Here is a 19,405-nt window from a genome sequence, read left to right as displayed (position 1 = left end):
AAGAACCACTGAGTTAGATATTCATCATAATATAAGCACAATCTCAAATCTAGTCTGACATTGTTTTAATTTGGGCCAGACACTTCTGAAGTATAAATGAAATGTATTTCTGTCTTATTTAAGTAAAGATAAGCAAACTTATGTAATGCAACTATTTTTGGAGGCCTTCAATCCTGCACATTGTTTTTAGAGCATCACCTATCCTGATGCTGTCATACTCAACAAAGACTTTCCTTGATGTTTGCTCTTTGAGGCTCAAAACCAAAAAGGCCCCAAATGATTTTGTGGAGAAAGACCTTCAATGGGAGTCTGTTTGAAGACAGTGACTGCTACAGGAATGTTAAGTCTAAGCAGCAGCAGCAGCACCTCACACTTCTCAGTCTCCATCATCTCCCTCGCACAGATGATTAGGTGTGCGGAGACCAGAACTGATGTGGAGCAGGAGCGATTGAATCACAAAGTGACCCAAATGAAAGAATTGATTGGCCTCGTGATCATGATGTGTGTGAAACGAGCGCCCTAAGTCTCTGACACTGATCTATTAGAATTCTTCTCAAGTTTGCTTGTGATTTACTGATTCATTTTTCTGACAGCTGCTTCATAGGGGGATGACATTCACACTGAGTAGAGGTATTGTAGTGGGCGGATCTGATTTGCACTGGTGAACTATTGTTAAGGAGAACTGATGTTTAGCAGAGAAATGAGCACAGGTTAGAGATGGATGGCAAGGTAAAAGCATGGACTCTGAATTTGATCCATCTTTATTGCTTTCTTCAATGTATGAAATGTAGGTCTGAAGGGCGTTATGGTATCAATACTTTACAATTAAACAACACTACAGGTGTAAAAAGCTCAAAATGCCAGTGTGGCCAGCTACGTTTTTGCAGACTCCCCACTAGAAGGACAGCTCATCTTTGATTTGCATTGCCGCCACGTCAGTGTCGGGCCTCAGTTTGTAGCTTTATGTCACCAGATTTCATTGCAAATGACTTGCAGCCTGTCGTTTTAATGCTCGTAGTGTAAACACAACAAAGCCTAAGAATCTAATGTCATGCAAGCAGCTCTGTAAGGCTTTTAAGACATAGTTGTGCTTTGAGCAAAATGCTAACATTAGCTTGCTAAGCAGGAACAATATCTACTCTGTTCACTATTGTATTTTGATATGCTAGCATCCTAATATATGCTAATTACTAATACACACTGTAAACCTAATACAAGGCTAATGATAATGCTATTTGTCAGGTGTTTAGTCATACACCTAAGTATTGACTTGGCCCTGATGATGTAGATAAATGAAAAGTTAATGCATGGTGGCACTTGAAGTAAAGTCAGGGGATTACCAAAGCCAGTGTTTGTCCCCTGGTAAACATGAATGTCTGAATACAATTTTGTGAAAATCCTTTAGTTGTTGAGACATTTTAGACCAAAGTGATGGACCGGCTGACCAACCGACTGACATTTCCATTACAGACCTGTGCTGCTCTTATCAGTTTCTTAGCATGATTTCTCTGGAAACAGAAAACCAGAAACATAATTTTACAAATCAATAACATTAGATGATCATACCGAACGTCAATATATAATAAAATTAATAATAATAATTTCCCAACTCTAACGAAATGTGCCACATAAACAAAGTTCCAATACTGTTCACATTGAGCTCTACTCTACACCATGACTTGGAGATAGTTTTGGACTAGTGTGTGGACATTTTTCATGAAATACCTGAACAGGTTCACTCATCAGTAATCTCCATGCAGTGTTAAAGTGTTGGTTCACAGCCGTTGTTCCTCTTGTATGTACACAGTAATGCATTAATTGTAAATAGGCTGCTTCCCTGGTCTGACTTTGCCATCGTCTGAGCCCTATGAGACAACTTTACACATTTTTGTACACTGTTTTGGAAAATACTTAAATCTTGCTTTATTTTTACCACTTAAATGTACTGTAAATACAAAAAATGTAATTAGTTCACATAATATACAGTCATTATGAGGATGTCTTTTAAAATCAATTATGTTATTATTTATTAATGAGATAAATCAAACAACCCGCAGGCCCTTCAGAGTTGTGGAGGAACACTGCACGGTGTGAGTGTGACATCTGCAGCCTTCCTAGCGCCAGACTGCGCTCCTGTTTGATCTGGCTTCATTATGCAGAGGGAGGCTGACCTATCATGAAAGCTGAGACATGCTGTGTTCCAGCCCCCCAAATTATAAACACAGAGATGTACTCAGGCAGCTGGTTGAAGGAAAAGTTGGTAATTAGAGGCTTTTCAATGGGGAAAAAAGTATCATATCTTTTCCTGGTTTACAAACACCTCACTGGCTTTTACTCGACCAAATTAAGCTTCTGTTTTGCTCCTCCCTAATGACAGTTTCCCCTGGAAGCTTTGTACTTTATCAGAGCTTCCGATGTCCCATTCTTACTAATCCTTTCCTCTCATTAACCTCTTGCCTTATTTTATGCCGTTTTCACATTGTTTTTTACACCAGGCTTCAAGGTTTGTATTACAAACATCTTCCCAGTGTGTGATGTTTAAAAAAAAAAAAATGTTATCCCCCCGCCATGTCCAAATCAACAATGTTTAAGGGAACTTTACTATAAGATGACAGTTTGCTTTGGATATAAAAACACTTTTTTAAGCTGTTTTACTCTTTAATGAAGTAAGTTTAAACCATATTACACATGCCTTAGGCTAACACATTTCCAGGAGTTACTTAAGAAGAAATTGTTTCATTTTAAATTAGTTTGTATTTCTTGCGCACATCCTTTTTTCTTGAGGCCGAAAAATTAGGATATTCTAAGAAAATCCTTATACTTGAGGAAAGCAACAACCTCATTATTTGGCAATTACCACCCTATTTTTGGCTGGGAAAAAGTAGGCTCATACAAAACCTCTGCACCATCACTATCTCATCATAATCCAGTTTGTCTCAAAAAACACAATTAAACACTGTAATTCCAAAGAAAATGTGTCATGTTGTCTTGAAAAAAATGTTAACCGACATATAAGTAATGTTAAACTCTCTGACCCTTGCTGCCTTTTCAAACTAAAGCTACACATTGACTCTGGGTTTTTTCTCAGATAATTTGTTTCACTTAGCTGTGCTACCTAATCTGAGTTCAGCTTGAATGTAGCAGTGGTCACCTTAAAATGACTCCTCTGTCTCCGGCTCACCTTAATATTGTATCACCATTGTTATTTGTCTCACTCTCCAGCCCCTCTCTTTTCCTTTGCCTTGTGTCTCTCTCCTCATAACCTCTGCCTGTTCTACTTTGTCCTTCTTTCTGTCTCATCCTCAGATTGTTGTCACGTTTCCAATGCCTCACTCCTCCTCTTTTCCCTCTCTCATTCCCGGTGTGTCTGGTGCCTTGTGCTGTGCCGCAGGGCTCTCTGATTGATGTAATTTATGCTATCTACTTTGCTAGTGTGAGGGGAGAGCGTCCTGAAGCCAGCACTCTTCATGCTGAGTGCTCCTGTGGGAGGCGGCGAGCCAGCGCTGACTGAGCTTAGCTACGCTCTTTCTTTCTTTTCACCATCTCTTCCTAATGCACAATGCAATTGCCATGCATTTGAAGGAGACACTCAATTTGCATGGCAGTACAGATACCACAAAGCAGCTGCCAAGACAAAATGCATATGATGTCACAACAGGTATCTGTTCTGCGGCCATTCATTAGATTTTGTATACTGTGTAGAGATGTGAAAGTCTTTTGTTCACATCTTATGAGTCCATCAGAAATCCATATTTAGCCTGGACTTTCAACAGCAGTAAACACTCAACACTGTTTTAAAAAATATATATATATATATTTTTTTTTTCAGCAGGAAAATAGTTGATGTTGACTAAATGTTTGTGTGTGGTTGTAGGACTGCAGTCCATTTCTATGACAACAGAGACGGCTTTGGCTGGGGAATTGAAGAACGCAATGGAGGGTGACGCCATGAGAACCAATCAGGTGGGCGCTATGGAACTCACAGCAGCTGTAAATTATTTTACTCAGGCCTCTCAATCACTCAGGGGCCTTCCGGCATGTTTGTTATGCAAGGCAGCTAACCCGCTCTGCCTGTGCCAGCAACATCTTACAGCAGCAGCTCACACTGCGTCATGCATTTGATGATTGCCTCACATGATCAAAGATTTTGTATTGAAATCACTTTGAAAGACAAGTACAAAATGCCCTTTTCTCTCAGGTTCTTGAGGACCAGGGGGACATGGATGATAGTTCAGAGAAGACCCCCAGCAAAGCATCCAAATCCCCCCAGAAAAGCAGCAAGCGGCCCAAGACCGTTCCTGTCAAAATCACTCTACTTGATGGCTCGGACTATGAGGCTGGAGTCGAGGTATGCTACCCACTTCTTCATGGATGGAGCAAAAGTCTGATCCATCAATGTGAAGTAAATGCCTATAATTATGTGTTTTAAAGATTATTATAACACAGGTCTTATATTTATAATTTTCATATAATTGTTATCCGTAATTAATTTTAACTTACTAAATTATTTTTTTGAGATCTGGGACAGGCAAGAAGTGAGCAGTCAGACAGTCCCGGAGATTTAAAACCAAACAAGGGGTCAACAATATAAATCTTACCCAAATGTTTTACAGACCGACTTCCTTGTCCAACTTTGACTTACAATACTTGCTGTAATTGTGTAAGGACACAGTACTAATTTGCAATTAATTAGGGATTATTATCAACCTTTTGGGGTCCCTCCATAAGTGCGTTACCAATCGCCTGCTTTTTCACGCAGTGGAAATACTAGAAATTCAAAAAATGTTTATCTCGTTTATCCTTTTTTTGTGGTGGGGCTTTTTATTTGATTAGATAGTGGTAGATAGACCGGAAAGAAGGGAGATAAAGGGGATGACACGCAGCAAAGGGCTGATGGTGGGATTCAAACCCAGGCCGCTGCCAAGGACTTTAGCCTACATGGGGCTCACATTCTACCAGGTGAACTAGAGGTCGCCCTGCAAATGTTCACGTTGACGCATACAAATTCTAATATTCTTATTAAATCTTGGATCTAAATGCGCATTAATTCATTTTTTTTGCAAATCATAAGGAAAATCACTTACAATTAGTTACTTTTACATCCATATTGAGTAGTTTACATAATCTCGTCAAACTGTAACCCTGGACTGTATACTACTTCACGGTCCTACGTGGTTATCTCTGGATAAACACAGATCTGATCATTAAATTACAGTAGTTCCAGGAATAATACAGGAGGGTAGGAAATGTTCTTTAGCAACCTGTAAGATGGGGGGAAATATCTGGATTCAATTCTGGAAACATGCAGAAACATAATTAGAAATAATGATTTTAAAATGTTTTGCAGTGCCAATAGAGCAGTTTGTCTTTTTCTCCACTCTAAAATGCACACAGGCTTATAAATATTATATCTGGCTGTGCAGGGTGACCATCATTTTAAGAAGCTGGTGTACATCTCCCTCATTTGAACAGAGTCCTTGACTCAGCACACTACACCATGGTACACCTCAGTGGGATTTAGTCTCCCTTGGTAAAACATGCTACTCAGTCAGGAAATGCAGCTCTGTTACTATTCTCACTGCGAGGGGGAGTTACGGGTGGAGTGAGGTACCACAAGCGCTGCATTGTGGGGGATGAAAGACCCAGTTGAGCAATATCCGGCTCCCGTGAATCATGACTCTGTAGCCTTTTGTGTTTGTAAACAGACAGACGTAGCTCTTTTCACAGTTGCTCACACGCTTATCAAGATTGAACACTGCAGAAAATTAACATGGAGTGAAATGACTGATGTAAAGCAAGGTGTGTCAAAGTGTGTGTTTCACACCAGAGGAAAACCCTGGCCAGGACTTACAGAGCTGCCGTGAATCACATTAAAGTCAGTGCTGAAACCCCATTGGGTTCTAATCAAGGGAATGATGTTGTTGGCTCCAACCTCACTTATGTCACTGTATTCCTTTTTATGGCTTACTGTCTCTCACGTGCCCTCACAAATTTTACTGACGAGGGGAGAAATATGTCAGGAGTCCTGATCGTGGCATCACACACACGTTCTCCTTCAACTCAAACCCTAACTCCCTCTGTCTTGGTTAAGTCGATGCATGCACACGCAGTTCTTAATGTCACCTGGGCAGTGGCACTATAGTATTGGGATTTGACAGGAAATCCATACAGTTGACAGATGAGTGCTCTTAGGTTTGACTGGGGAGAAAATAGAATGGGAGAAGGAAAGAGGAGGCGGAAAAGATGAAGAGAGTGAAGGAGGTGGCAGAGAGAAAGATGGCAAGAAGGTAGATAAAGGAGTGCCTGCTTGGGTAATTTAGTACATTATGTGAGTATGTATATCACTGTGTGCAATGAAAAAAGGCAAGCAGGGACACAATGATAATAGTGAAATCATTGCTTTAATGACAGTCATGATGGCCACTGAGAGAGTATTCCCTGATGATAAAAACACAGAGAAGCAGCCTGAGCCTCCTATTGATGTTTAGCTCACAGCATTATAGATATTGATTGATCTCTGTGCATTTGTATAGTCCTTACCTTAAACCCATATGATTAAGGAAAGAACCTGCTTACAGTAGCCTATTACACAGCCTTTAAGTTTAAGTTATACCTTTTCCCAAAAATCATTGAAACATCTGGCTTTTTAAATAACATCTTGATCTTTAACTTACAGTAAACTTTGGCTGAATGCAATTTTCTCTGCAGGTCTTAACCCATGAAATGCAAATATTCATTTCCACGGTTCATTCTTTTCTGCTGGTTAACCACATGGTCATGTGAATTTCCTCTTTATTAGAAAGAGAGGGTTGTTTGGGGTCTGCAAAGTATTCAGTGCCACTGATATTTCAAAGCTCAGCTGCTGATGCTGACCGGCTACGCTATTTAAGGAGTGCCTTTATTGCTACAGTTATTTTTTGTTATTTCTATCACATTTATCCTTGGTTGATCCTTTACTGGCACTGTGGAAATCTGCTTTTGTTTTGCATAAGTGGGCTGAATTGTAATACAAACCTCTAATATCTCAGCTCCGTAAATGTGAGGTTCATGTGGTTAACGAGTTAAATCCAAATAAAAGATTCATGACACTGGGACCAAGCTCGGCCTCCTTAAAGAATGATAACATCAGCTTTTCTGCAGGATTTTCTACCATGTTTTCATGCAGCATCGCTCTCTCTGTGTGTACAGCCAGCTGCATACCTGAGCCTCTGAAGGTTTAAGTGAGTTCAGTTTCTTGCTCAAGGAACTTGAATGTATACTATATACTTGGTAACACTGGAACACAGCCTGTCTGGTTGAAGGGCAGCCTGTCTTCTACACTGCTCCACATCCTAACCAGCTTGTCTATGGCTGGCTTTGAGCTAAAGTGACTTTTCACAGATAAAAAGTAAACAGCTTTTATTGTTTAGGAACTTTAGAACAAATAATATATTTGTTAGGCTTTTTGTTCAACTGTTTATGAGCCAAAACTTGGTGAACGAGTCATTAAAGGTTTTAATAAAAATGACTCTGGTCCCTGCAATTTCAAGTGTTTTCCACCATGGTATCCAGTGTGAAACTCTGTTTGTTTACTTCAACTGAAATGTGCGTAAAAAAGTGGCATGGCAAAATTTTTTGAAAATGTCAGGTTTTATCATAGGCTGCTGTTTAATTAAAGGGGCATTCCACCTATTTTTATTGCCTGGGAACCTGACAATTCTGGAGGTTTTGGTTTTATTTGCTCTGGCAGATACATCTTGTCCTTTCAGGCTTTTTTCCAGCCAACCAAATCCTGTTCGGGCCAATCACATATGTTTATCTCATATGGTACAGGTTTTAGATGATGACTGACAACTTGTGGAGCCTTCACGCTTTACACAAAATATGTGATGACAAAATGTTTTGCTTGTGCACCCTCGTGCCAGGAACGTGATATTATTTTTCCGAGGATGTCAAAGGCATGACCCACCCCACTTACCGTAGGGCAGATCATTACTCTTATATCCTAACCAATCTCACTCCTCATGCCTAGACCTAACGAGTTCTAGCCAATCACAAGTAGAGCTGAGTGGGTCATGACTGACTGTCATGAAAACTACCAAGATGACTGTTGCTAATGTGGGCTGTTGAATTCCTATTTCCAAATTTTGATGGAAAAAATGGCAATAGTCTTTCACAGATACATTCCGTTGCTCTGATTGGTTGTGGGTCTATCTAATGGTTGTACATCCAGAGGCATTAAAGTCCACAGCCGTTGATAATGCCCCTCAGACTGGTGAGGTCAGACACACCTATTTTACACATGAAGCTCGGTTTACTCATCACGAGAACTAATACAAAGCCTGTGAAAACACTTGAAAGAAGTCTTTGTGGCTCTGGAGGGAGCGTTCTGCAGTCTGAAAAATAACCCTGTGTCCTCATCAGTGTTATTGTTTTGCTCACTTCACATTACAGTTTGAGTGATGTATCCAAGAAAAACGTTTTGCTATAACATATCATAATGGTAGTTACACTGACTCAGGCTAACTTTACCACCTTTACACTTTCTCTTGTTATTTGATTCCACAGTGCTATCCTTGTGCTTGCATTAGTCAAAGTGACTGAGTTTGATAGATTTCATTCCCCCCCCCCCCCCACAACACCACAACACACAAACACACACACACGTCTCTCCTCATCTTGTTTGCATGGGCGATCAGCAAAATGAATTTCTAGCATTACACCAAATGGCTGCTAACACAATCAGCCCACAGAAGTAGTTACAGAAATGTGATTTGAGCGACAACAAAATCTCATCAGTAGCTCCTGAATTGCTTGCTTGCGAAAATATGTACAACTCCCCAAAAATATCATTGACTGTTAATAAGCAGTATTCTCTCACTGCTTTGCCCATGGCAGCCTCAGCAAGATATTAATTATTGTTATTTTGATTGAGAGACATATCCCTTTTTATTATGGTAAATTGATTAGCCTTTTAAATACTAAATATAGTCTACTGTACTGGTGTCTTTTCCTACAAGAGATGAAGAAAGCTCTGTTATGGCCTTGTAGTAACTAGAGAAAGTGAGAGGGCACATACAGAAGCAACCTAATACAGTACTTCTGTTTCATGGTAACAGTTGCTTGGTCGCTTTGTCACCGGGGGGGGGGGGTGTGTGTGTGTGTGTGTGTGTGTGTGTGTGTGTGTGTGTGTGTGTGTGTGTGTGTGTGTGTGTGTGTGTGTGTGTGTGTGTGTGTGTGTGTGTGTGTGTGTGTGTGTGTGTGTGTGTGTGTGTGTGTGTGTGTGTGTGTGTGTGTGTGTGTGTGTGTGTGTGTGTGTGTGTGTGTGTGTGTGTGTGTGTGTGTGTGTGTGTGTGTGTGTGTGTGTGTGTGTGTGTGTGTGTGTTGTGTGTGTGTGTGTGTGTGTGTGTGTGTGTGTGTGTGTGTGTGTGTGTGTGTGTGTGTGTGTGTGTGTGTGTGTGTGTGTGTGTGTGTGTGTGTGTGTGTGTTGCCAAGGCCGTCTGTGCATCCCACAGAGGCCTTGTTTCAGTCCTGAAGAGCAGGATAGAAAATAGGTGTGGTCTGTTAAAACGCCACTGGTGCGAAATGCATTCCCTCCCCTTATATAGGCATACAGAGTGTAGCGAGGGCACACAAGCCAAAGTAGCTTCTCTCAACCCACAATTGGGATGGATTTTTATGTCACTGATTTTTCTTTTGTAAAATGTGAAGAAGGAAAAGATGTTATTGTCTAGTAAAATAACGTCCAGCCATTGCTAGATAACCAACCACAGAATTCTATTCATACATTGCAATATTTTTAGAATAAACACTTTTACAAATCTTTTTTTCTTTTTTTTTTGTAGTAGAAATTATGGGGAGAAAAATAACATGTAACAAAGGTTCCCAGCTGGAAGCGAACCAGGGACGTTGCAGCTGTACTGTAGGTCTTAAGCACTAGGCCAGCAGATGCCCCACAGTTTTACGCTTCTTCATTGAATTGCATGATAACACTCTATCCTCTTTTTGTCTTTTGCCGTATGTGATGTTCATGCAACCTGAAACTGTGTGTGTGGGTGGGTGTGTGTGTGTCAGAAATTTGCCAGGGGCCAGACCCTGCTGGACATGGTGTGTGGCCATCTGAACCTGCTGGAGAGGGACTACTTTGGCTTGACTTTCCAGGACACAGACAACTCCAAGGTTAGACATACAGAAACACGAAGACACACACACACACACATGCATGCACCAAGACATGTAACTGAGCCATTAATCAGTGCAATTAAACAAAGGACACTAATTGTATCCCCAATTACAAACTAACCTGAGTCTGCTGGTGTAAAGGTCCAACATTTATTTACAAATGTGTCTTATAAGAGACTGCACACATACACACAAATGAAGTGCATGTGTATACTGGGTGTTTATTACATGTCTGAATTGGTCACTGAGGTCTTACACATAAAATCAAATGAAATGTCTTGTGGTCATGTTTCTATTCATCTACTTTTGATGGCTGAAAAAAAGTACCTTTTTACTAGCATAATTACGGTGGGCGACAGGGGCAAATGCACTGCAACTTAATAAAACACACGCAAATAGACAAAACACAAGCAAATGAAGAAAACATCGTCATTAATTTTACAACACATACGTTCAATCTTAAAACGGTGTGCACTGTTGGGAAATGGTGTGCATCTGCTTTAAGATCATAGACTGGAAATACTAAGTTTGTTTGAGAGATGTTGCCTCTCGTTTGGTGGGTGTGTCTCTAGTTCACTGGCTCAGGTCACAGGTGATACCCAATCAGCAGAGACGTGTCTGTAAACTCATGGTAATAAAAAGGCAGAGCTCTCTCTCTCCCATTGGGTCAAAAATCAAGCTGCTCCACTTAGCACTCCCCCTAGAGGCCTGGAGAACTTCCATTGTGTAAACTTAATGCAGCGTTTTTCTGGTGCATTTGTTTTCAGGGATTGTGTGCTTTTCTTTTTGCATCGATTCTGTATTTGCAGCGTGTTTGTGTATTTGGTTGTGTTGTGTGTTTTTGCAGCGTGTTTGCTAAATGCTGCGCATGTGTTGTCAAATGAAAGAAGATGTTTCTTAATTTGCTTGTGGTATGTCTATTTGCATGTGTTTCATTAAGTTGCAGTTTGTTTGCTCTTGTTGGCCACCGTACATAATTGACTCATACAGCATGTATAATAATACAAGAGCCCTCACAATTCTAAACTGTGGTCTACTGGATAATAGTCTGGCACAGTTTCTTGATCCATTACGATTTGCAGGCACTCTGCAGCTCACGCTTGTTTATCGTTTAACATTGTCTAAAGTGCAAGAGACTTTAGTTTTGATTTTCTATTCTGTAGATCTTGTGTTCTGTAATTATTGATTATTATGTGGGTGTAATTTAGGTCCTTCTGTGGTGAATAGCTTTGTTGAGTCCAAGACCAAATACATGTGTTGACAATGAATTAACCATGTTTCTTTATTTACTTTCGGGTTGGATTTTGTAACTGATTTCAAAGCAAATGTCAACCAGCTTTTCAGCCAAGAAGCCATTTAACCAGACTGTTTTTCCAGGTGTCATAAAGCAGTGAGTCCCCGGTTGCCCTTTTAACCACGCTTAACCACTTACAGCTTGAGAGTGGCATACATGACCTTTTAACCTTTTGAAACGTAGTTAAAACGTATTGCCTTTTAAAAACAGTGCACAATGAGAGCTCTAGTGACATTTTGCGGAAGGGGCTGGATTTACAGTAAGTGTTTGCAGAAACCATCCTTTTTTTGTAGTATGAATACATTTAAAAAGGGAAAATCAGCCAGTGAAGTACAGTTCTTAAAAGGGCTCTTAAAAATATGAATATCGTTGATTTCCTGAGGGTGAATTTCTCAAAGGGGATTGTCTCTTTCTTTCTTTCTTTATCAGCATTGGTTGGATCCTTCCAAAGAGATTAAGAAGCAAATTCGGGGTAAGTGCAACAAACACCCCACCAACACAACACAACACACACACACACACACACACACACCCACACAAACACAACACACACACACACACACACACAAAAATCAGTCCACAATCCACACAAATAAAGCAGTCCCTTGCAAAACAAACTTTGTGGTGGTTGTCTACAGTTGGTTCCTGGATATTTGGATTTTCTGTCAAGTTCTACCCTCCAGACCCGTCTGTACTCATTGAAGACATCACCAGGAAGCATAACAACTAACTACTACTACTACTATACTATTACTACTACTACATACCACAGCCCACTGTTACAGAATACTGGTGTGTGTGTGTGTGTGTGTGTGTTGTGGTGTGTGTGTGTGTGTGTGTGGTGTGTGTGTGTGTGGTGTGTGTGTGGTGTGTGTGTGTGTGGGTGTGTGTGTGTGTGGGTTGTGTGGGTGTGTGGGTGTGTGTGTGTGTGTGTGTGTGTTGTGTGTGTGTGGTGTGTGTGTGTGTGTGTGTGTGTGTGTGTGTGTGTGTGTGTGTGTGTGAAAAAAAAAATTATATTATAGTTCTAAAAAACATAATAGCAAAGATAGAGTACCCTATGCAGCAAATTCAACACATTTTAGATTTTTGAATAAAGATTGAAGAGAAGGAGTTGGCTTCAGTAGTTCTGGGAAAACACATGCAATGATAATCACACATCCAAAAAATGATGTGATATTATATAAAATAGTAATACAAAAGATTAAGAATGAATTAGTACACTACAGTAACAAGGATGCTGGATTCACAAAAGTAGACCACAGTTTAGACTACTTTGACAACTACTACTACTACTACTACTACTACTACTACTAATACTACTTACATTTCCCCTAATGCCAGGAAGAAATGAAGGATCAACATAGGAAGTACTTTGCACACTATTGCAACACAACAATAGTAAACATACACACGCAAGTATACAAGAGAAAAAAGAGAGTTAAATGTTAGCCCAGGTAGTTGATTTGAATTGTGGAGATATGTGAAATCAGCCATAACTGTAACGTTTAAAGATATATGCTGGTCTGACCTATCTGTACTGTGTTGCTGTGCTAGTGTCTTTGATGAACTAGCGTTACATCTCACCGCCCTTCGGGCTGACTGCTAGTTTGTGTGGTATCATTTTCTTTACTCTGTTGCCCAACAGGTTAATTAGGTCTTCAACCTGATGTAAGTCAAAGTGTTTACATATGAAAGCATCAAACATGCATTTTAGATGAGATGAAAGTATTACCAGTTGTTCTGCACCTTTGTTTGCTCAGCATTGTTAAATTGTATGTACAGGACGCAGAGTTTTTCTACCCGGAAGTAAAAGTAGTATAAGAAATAGAAAAAGTAGTAGTAGTAGTAGTAGTAGTAGTAGTAGTAGTAGTAGTAGTAGTAGTAGTAGTAGTAGTAGTAGTAGTGATGATGATAATAATGTACACTGCAAACTCCTTTATTATACAATAATATATGGGTAAAACAAATATAAATACACAGATATACAGATGAGTAAGGCATGGATGACATATTGCACAGTAGGAGGTGACACAGAGTAATAAATTAATAAATATTTTATAATATATTTTAATGTACTGAAAGTAAAAGTACAAGTATTGTGTTATGTATTTAAAGAAAGCAGTCAAAAGTTTGTAAATCATAATGTTTATATTATTTCAAATGTTTAGCGTAAAGAACACTCACAATTCCTTTGGCTGTAGCAGCAGCACAAGGACAGGAATGTACACACAACACTGTAGCATGTCATGAACCACGGACAGCTAATTAGCTAGCGCTTACTGATGGGTCAAGCTGATGTGGCATTTGTGTATTATAATTGTAACTTACCTTGATATATTTTTTCAAATTTGACGATTAATTTTTGAAGGCCATTATTTTGCAATCTTTCGGGAGGCAGAGAAAACACTTAATTCTGTTTTGAATTGTTTTTCACTCCAACAAACGAAAACCCAGAGTAGGGCCAGGTGTGGTCTCCTTCCTCACTGCCACAATCACTTGAAGTTGAAGGTGTTGAAGGTGGTGTTTCTGGTTCTTCCATCTCAAAACAAACTAACAAAGCTCAGTGTTCTCAAAGCAGGCATGCAGAAGAACGAAAGGCAGAACGTGCAATCTTATAAGACAGCTTGATCGCTTGATCGCTTGATTCGCTCAATGATGGGCCAGCTTCATCAAACCTGGTAAAAGAGCCATCTACTGCTTTGGCAAAGATAATGTAATTATTTCTTTTAATTGTAAAAAGTAACGATGCAGCACATTAAAAAATCTATCAGAGTGAAACTATTAAACCCATCGAAAATATGTACTAAAGTGGAAGTAGGAGAATAAAATAATACTCCAGAAGAGTATAGATACAGCCTTTTAGCACTTAAGTACAGTAGTGAAGTAGTTCTACTTCGTTACTATAAATCTGTGTAGTTTAGTGTCTTGAATGTCCATATGGGCTAATATGGACACAGCTAACTAACTAAATAAATATCCAATAGAACGTCCTTTTGAAACAATTGAGTTGACAATATTGTGACACCATGATATTTGCAGAAACATAGGCCGGTACATCTAATGTCTATTTTCATTACTAGACTATTGTCGATGGTGTATTTTAGTGCAGACATTTACACAGTAGAAGGTTACGGAAAAGGTTTCTGTCAATATATCCTGACCAAAGTAACACAATAAATACATTGTACAAAAGTGTGTATGCATCTCATAAATCTAAACTGCTTAAAATGTCTAATCACCCAAGTCACATAAAAACACATTTTCGGGCTTAACTCTAAGCTGTTCAGATACTTTCAGCTTCATATGCAAAAGTTGTGAGATATTTCTGCCACTACAATGAACTTTTTGGTGCTTAAAGTGTTTAACAAAAAAACTTTCCCAAAACAGTATTCAAGTTACTCTTGATATTCCACACTGATAAGACTATGAAAACTGTTGGAATTGTTATTATATTTCAGTTTTCAGTAGGGCCCATTTTATTACGAAGATATTCAAATCTTGACAGTGAGGTCTGTGGAGTATCCTAAATACTTCGAAAATTGTTTCTGGGAAGACATGTTGCGCTTGAGGTTTAAATGCAGTTTCACCACAATTCTATTAGATCAGCGGTTAACTTCTCTGTCAATTGGATCTAAAAACCTCAACAAATAGCACTAGGAGTATGTGGGGAAAAACAACATACTTTTGGTATTTCAAGTGAAATAGCTTTTACTGGAGGATAGGCCAATATATGTGGTTTGAGCTACAGTATGTATGCATAGAGCACTGACTTAATTGTTGTAGTTTTTTGCTCATACAACAGTATTGGACAAAAATGTTGAATTTGCTAAATGAATTGTCAAAGTAATTAAGATTCATCCTCTGAGCAAAATGAATATCAAAACATGTAAAATGGTATGGCAATTCTCACATTATTAGTTAAGATATTTCGGTCTGGAATAAAGAAGTGGACCTGCTGACCGACACGTGGACATTGCTGTCCCTAGAGCTACGCCACACGCATTACCAAAAACTCAAGTCAACATGAAAATAAGGACTGCATTTCTTTAGGTACTACCTGTGCCTGCAGCTGAGGGATGACATCCTGTCGGGTCGTCTGCCCTGCTCGTTTGTCACCCACGCCCTTTTGGGCTCCTACACTGTTCAGGCCGAACTAGGAGACTACGAGCCAGACGAACACGGTCCAGACTACGTCAACGACTTCCGCTTTGCACCCAACCAGACACGTGAGCTGGAGGAGAGAGTGATGGAGCTGCATCGTAACTACAGGTCAGAGAAAATACAACTCCATTAATTAGATTAAATGCCATCAGGATAATGGCAAATGCTGTGTGTGATGACTTGTGGGGCATTTGTATCATAGGGGAATGAGTCCAGCAGATGCAGAGGTAAACTTTCTAGAAAATGCCAAGAAGCTTTCTATGTATGGAGTTGACCTGCATCATGCAAAGGTACAGAGATAAAACTTAAGTATTTGGTATCTATCAACGCACTTGGGTCTGAAATTTTCTGAGTTAATGCCTGTGTTCACCAGGATTCAGAAGGAATTGACATAATGCTTGGTGTGAGCGCCAACGGTCTGCTAATCTACCGAGACCGTCTAAGGATTAACCGGTTTGCCTGGCCAAAAATCCTCAAGATCTCCTATAAGAGAAGTAACTTCTACATCAAGATCCGTCCCGGAGAGGTAGATAAAGACTACCATTATCTTGTCTTTTGCACCTTGCTTGACTTAGGAGTTCACTGCACAGTTATTGCCTGCACATTCCCACCAGAACAGCTCATGTCCTTTTGGCAGAGCAGAGGCAAGTTGAATGAAGGATCATTTGGTAAAGAGCCAACTCTACATTTTTATTTCATGGTTTCACAGTTGTTAAAATGACATCATTGTTTCTCTTGACTTGTCCCAAGCAGCATAAATAGTCATTTCATGGTTTGATAAAAGTGTTACTCCTGAGATTTATCCACAGCGGTCCTATGTGTCAGCCGATGAGGACAGTATTTAGAGCCCTCAGATACACCGTTCTTAAAGCTTGGCTGGCTGATAGGTCATGTTTTTACTCTTCTCATTCTTCTCTCTTCCTCTATGGTGACTTTAGAGCGTGATTAGCCAGGCATGATGTTTTGCACTTTCATCAAGGATTTTACTTGCAAATGTTAGTCAGATTATGCTCGCTCTGGTTTTCAACTCACTAAACTTATTATGATTTGCTGTTTTTTTTCCTTCATTCTTTGGCCTTCGGGGCACCTGCTTACATCCACTGTTATACTGACATTGACGTCTTCATAGCAAATACCACGGCCATTCTGTGCACAGACTTTGTTCTCCAGATGTATCCTCTTAAGTCAACTGTCACTTCAAATTTGCCCGAAGGGTCGTCATTGTGTTTTGAAACCCTTTTATTATTTTCTAAACTGTCCCCACAGATTTCTTTTTGTGTGGAACAAGAATTGGCTTTTCCTTTTTTTATGGACTAGTCTTAAAGTTCAAAGCCCTGTAATATTGCTAATAACATATTGATTTAAAAGAGTATTCTTCTGCTCACACCACTGAACATCTGATGGAGTAAGTGCAAAAACAGCTAATTTGTAGGTTGGTTAGAGATCTCCCTGACAGTTTTTTTTTTTTTTTCCTTTCTTTTTTTTCATTGCTGCGGAGTAAACACAATTCACCCTGCCACCATTACTCCATCTTTTCCCTGCACTCACTCCCTTCACTCTCCTTTTCTTCTTTACCTCCTTCCCTTCCTCCTCCTCCACTTTTGACACCACCACTCCTTTCCCTCACTGCTCAGTATGAACAGTTTGAGAGCACCATAGGCTTCAAGTTGCCCAACCATCGGGCCTCGAAGCGATTGTGGAAGGTCTGCATTGAGCACCACACCTTCTTCAGGTAGGATACTCACAGATACACAGACAAACACACTTTTTTTGTACAATGCATGAACATGCAATTGTTAACACTTTGTACAAAACCGTACACTGTTAACACACTGTTAACACTTTGTTTAATACAGTAGACACTTATATAAATGAGTTGATTCTTTTTCCTTTAACACAGTTCTGTTTCATTTTCTTGAAAGAAACTGATTTGTAACTGTAAATTAATAGGAAGGTTCCTGATTCATGCTGATTTGCTACTAATTATGTGGTAAAATTGAGTCAGATCAGTTTGCACACTTCCAATTAATTATTTCCATTTCATTGCTATTCTAAGCCAGCGAGTCTTTTAGTCAGTGCACAGATGGGCTAAACATGCAAAACTGTTAAATGTATCTACAGGCTTGCATACAATTCAGCATTTAGTATTAGGTTTCCAATAATAACTCATTATTTACTTAGGCTTAAATTAACTTCTGTCAGTTTTTCACAGCTAGCATGGCTCTGTCTGAAGGTAACACACTCTGCCCAACATCACCTTTTAAATTTTTACAGATTAACACCTAATATCCCATCTGTTTAATTTTTACAAAAAACAAAATAAAAAAGTTTGAAATTTACATGATATTGCTTCTCCAAGCCAAACTATTTCTTGGCTAGACACAATACTGTCTCCGCTGGCAACCTCACAGTGACGACAACACTCGAGGAAGCTTTAGAGGTGCTGGTTGGGGGATTTTGTTTGTTAGAGTTCCGTTAGATCTCATTATCAACAGTAGAATAAACCCCTATACGAGTCTAAACTGTGTAATTAAATAAAATATGTGTAGATGCAGTTTCTGAGTTTTTGTGTCAGATTTACACAAACTGAACCTACCTGCAGGTTGGTTTCCCCAGAGCCGCCACCCAAGGGCTTCCTGGTGATTGGCTCAAAGTTCCGCTACAGCGGGCGGACCCAAGCCCAGACCAGACAGGCCAGTGCTTTGATTGACAGGCCTGCTCCACAGTTTGAGCGGTCCGTTAGCAAGCGGTACATGCTGCCCCGAAGCATTGATGGAGGTAAGAACCCAGGCGATTTCACCGTTCACACAGAGGTGCACTTATATTTCCTGGATTATGTTGTAAGTCAATTACTTGGCTCTAACCCCTCAGGTTTTAAAAAATGGATTGATAGGAATATATGCATGAAAAATACTTGATTTTGTGTTATGGCTCATAAAGTGAAGGGAGTGCCTACTAAATCTGAGAATCACATCTCTTAGACCCCGACATTCCTCTGCAAAAACAAAAATTAAGGCAGATTTTAATTTTATTGATAAATGTAGCCATATTAAAGACTTTACTTTAGATTGTGTCGTGCAAAAGCTAAAGCTGAAGTCCAAGTGGTTTCCCTCCCATTACACTAGCCTCAACTCTAGGCTACAGTATGGACCAGCTGTCCCAGCGAAGCTCCAGTGAACGCACACAGTTCATGTCCAGAGAAGACCTGGACCAGGAGGGCAGCCTGGACCTGGACCACGATCAATACCACATTCAGGACCAAGACCAGGACCAGTACACAGATCAGGAGCTTGATAGTCAGGATCAAGATCAAGTTCAGAAGCACACTTGGGGTGCCCACATCTCAACACCCACCAGGACTTTGGAGCTCAAGGTACAAGATGAGACGTTATGTTCAAATATACAGAAACCTGCCTTCATTGCAGCCTTTGAACCTTTCAACACTTTGATGTATAGCTTAGTCTATACCTAAAAGTGGCAAAGAAGAGAGACTAAAAGTATGACTGAATGTCTTCATTGCCATTGAATCAACATAAAACAAGAACTCTCACCTGATGAATGAAATATTGCCTTTCAAGTGTGAACAATTTATCATAGTTTTGATGAAGTGCAACACAACATACAAAGCAGTTTTGTTGGCTATTTATAAAAAAAAGAACACGACTTAGACCCAAATCTGGAAACTCCCTCATGAACCTCTGACTGACACGCCTCATCTCTCTCACATTCCTTTGTATTTAAGGCAGTAATCACCATCCCTATGTTTTCTCACCTTGGCCTAATTCCCCC

The 19,405-nt window shown here is 39.8% G+C and overlaps 1 protein-coding gene across 10 annotated transcripts in view; it reads left to right on the top strand.

Annotated features, from left to right (window-relative positions):
* Nucleotides 1–19,405, top strand: part of si:dkey-178k16.1 (band 4.1-like protein 1) — a 39,028-nt gene that overhangs the window by 8,954 nt on the left and 10,669 nt on the right. For all 10 annotated transcript variants that reach the window (XM_032520795.1, XM_032520794.1, XM_032520790.1 and 7 more), the window contains exons 2-12: nucleotides 3,875–3,963; nucleotides 4,199–4,348; nucleotides 10,054–10,158; nucleotides 11,885–11,927; nucleotides 12,094–12,169; nucleotides 15,506–15,724; nucleotides 15,819–15,906; nucleotides 15,990–16,142; nucleotides 17,251–17,348; nucleotides 18,219–18,394; nucleotides 18,742–18,989. In XM_032520795.1, coding sequence (XP_032376686.1) covers nucleotides 3,892–3,963; nucleotides 4,199–4,348; nucleotides 10,054–10,158; nucleotides 11,885–11,927; nucleotides 12,094–12,169; nucleotides 15,506–15,724; nucleotides 15,819–15,906; nucleotides 15,990–16,142; nucleotides 17,251–17,348; nucleotides 18,219–18,394; nucleotides 18,742–18,989 — 1,428 coding nt within the window. In that variant the 5' untranslated portion in view covers nucleotides 3,875–3,891. The remainder of the gene's footprint in view (nucleotides 1–3,874; nucleotides 3,964–4,198; nucleotides 4,349–10,053; nucleotides 10,159–11,884; nucleotides 11,928–12,093; nucleotides 12,170–15,505; nucleotides 15,725–15,818; nucleotides 15,907–15,989; nucleotides 16,143–17,250; nucleotides 17,349–18,218; nucleotides 18,395–18,741; nucleotides 18,990–19,405) is intronic.

The sequence above is a fragment of the Etheostoma spectabile genome, chromosome 7, assembly GCF_008692095.1.
Source record: "Etheostoma spectabile isolate EspeVRDwgs_2016 chromosome 7, UIUC_Espe_1.0, whole genome shotgun sequence".
Classification (NCBI taxonomy): Eukaryota; Metazoa; Chordata; class Actinopteri; order Perciformes; family Percidae; genus Etheostoma; species Etheostoma spectabile.
This window is presented reverse-complemented; position numbering and strand designations above follow the sequence as displayed.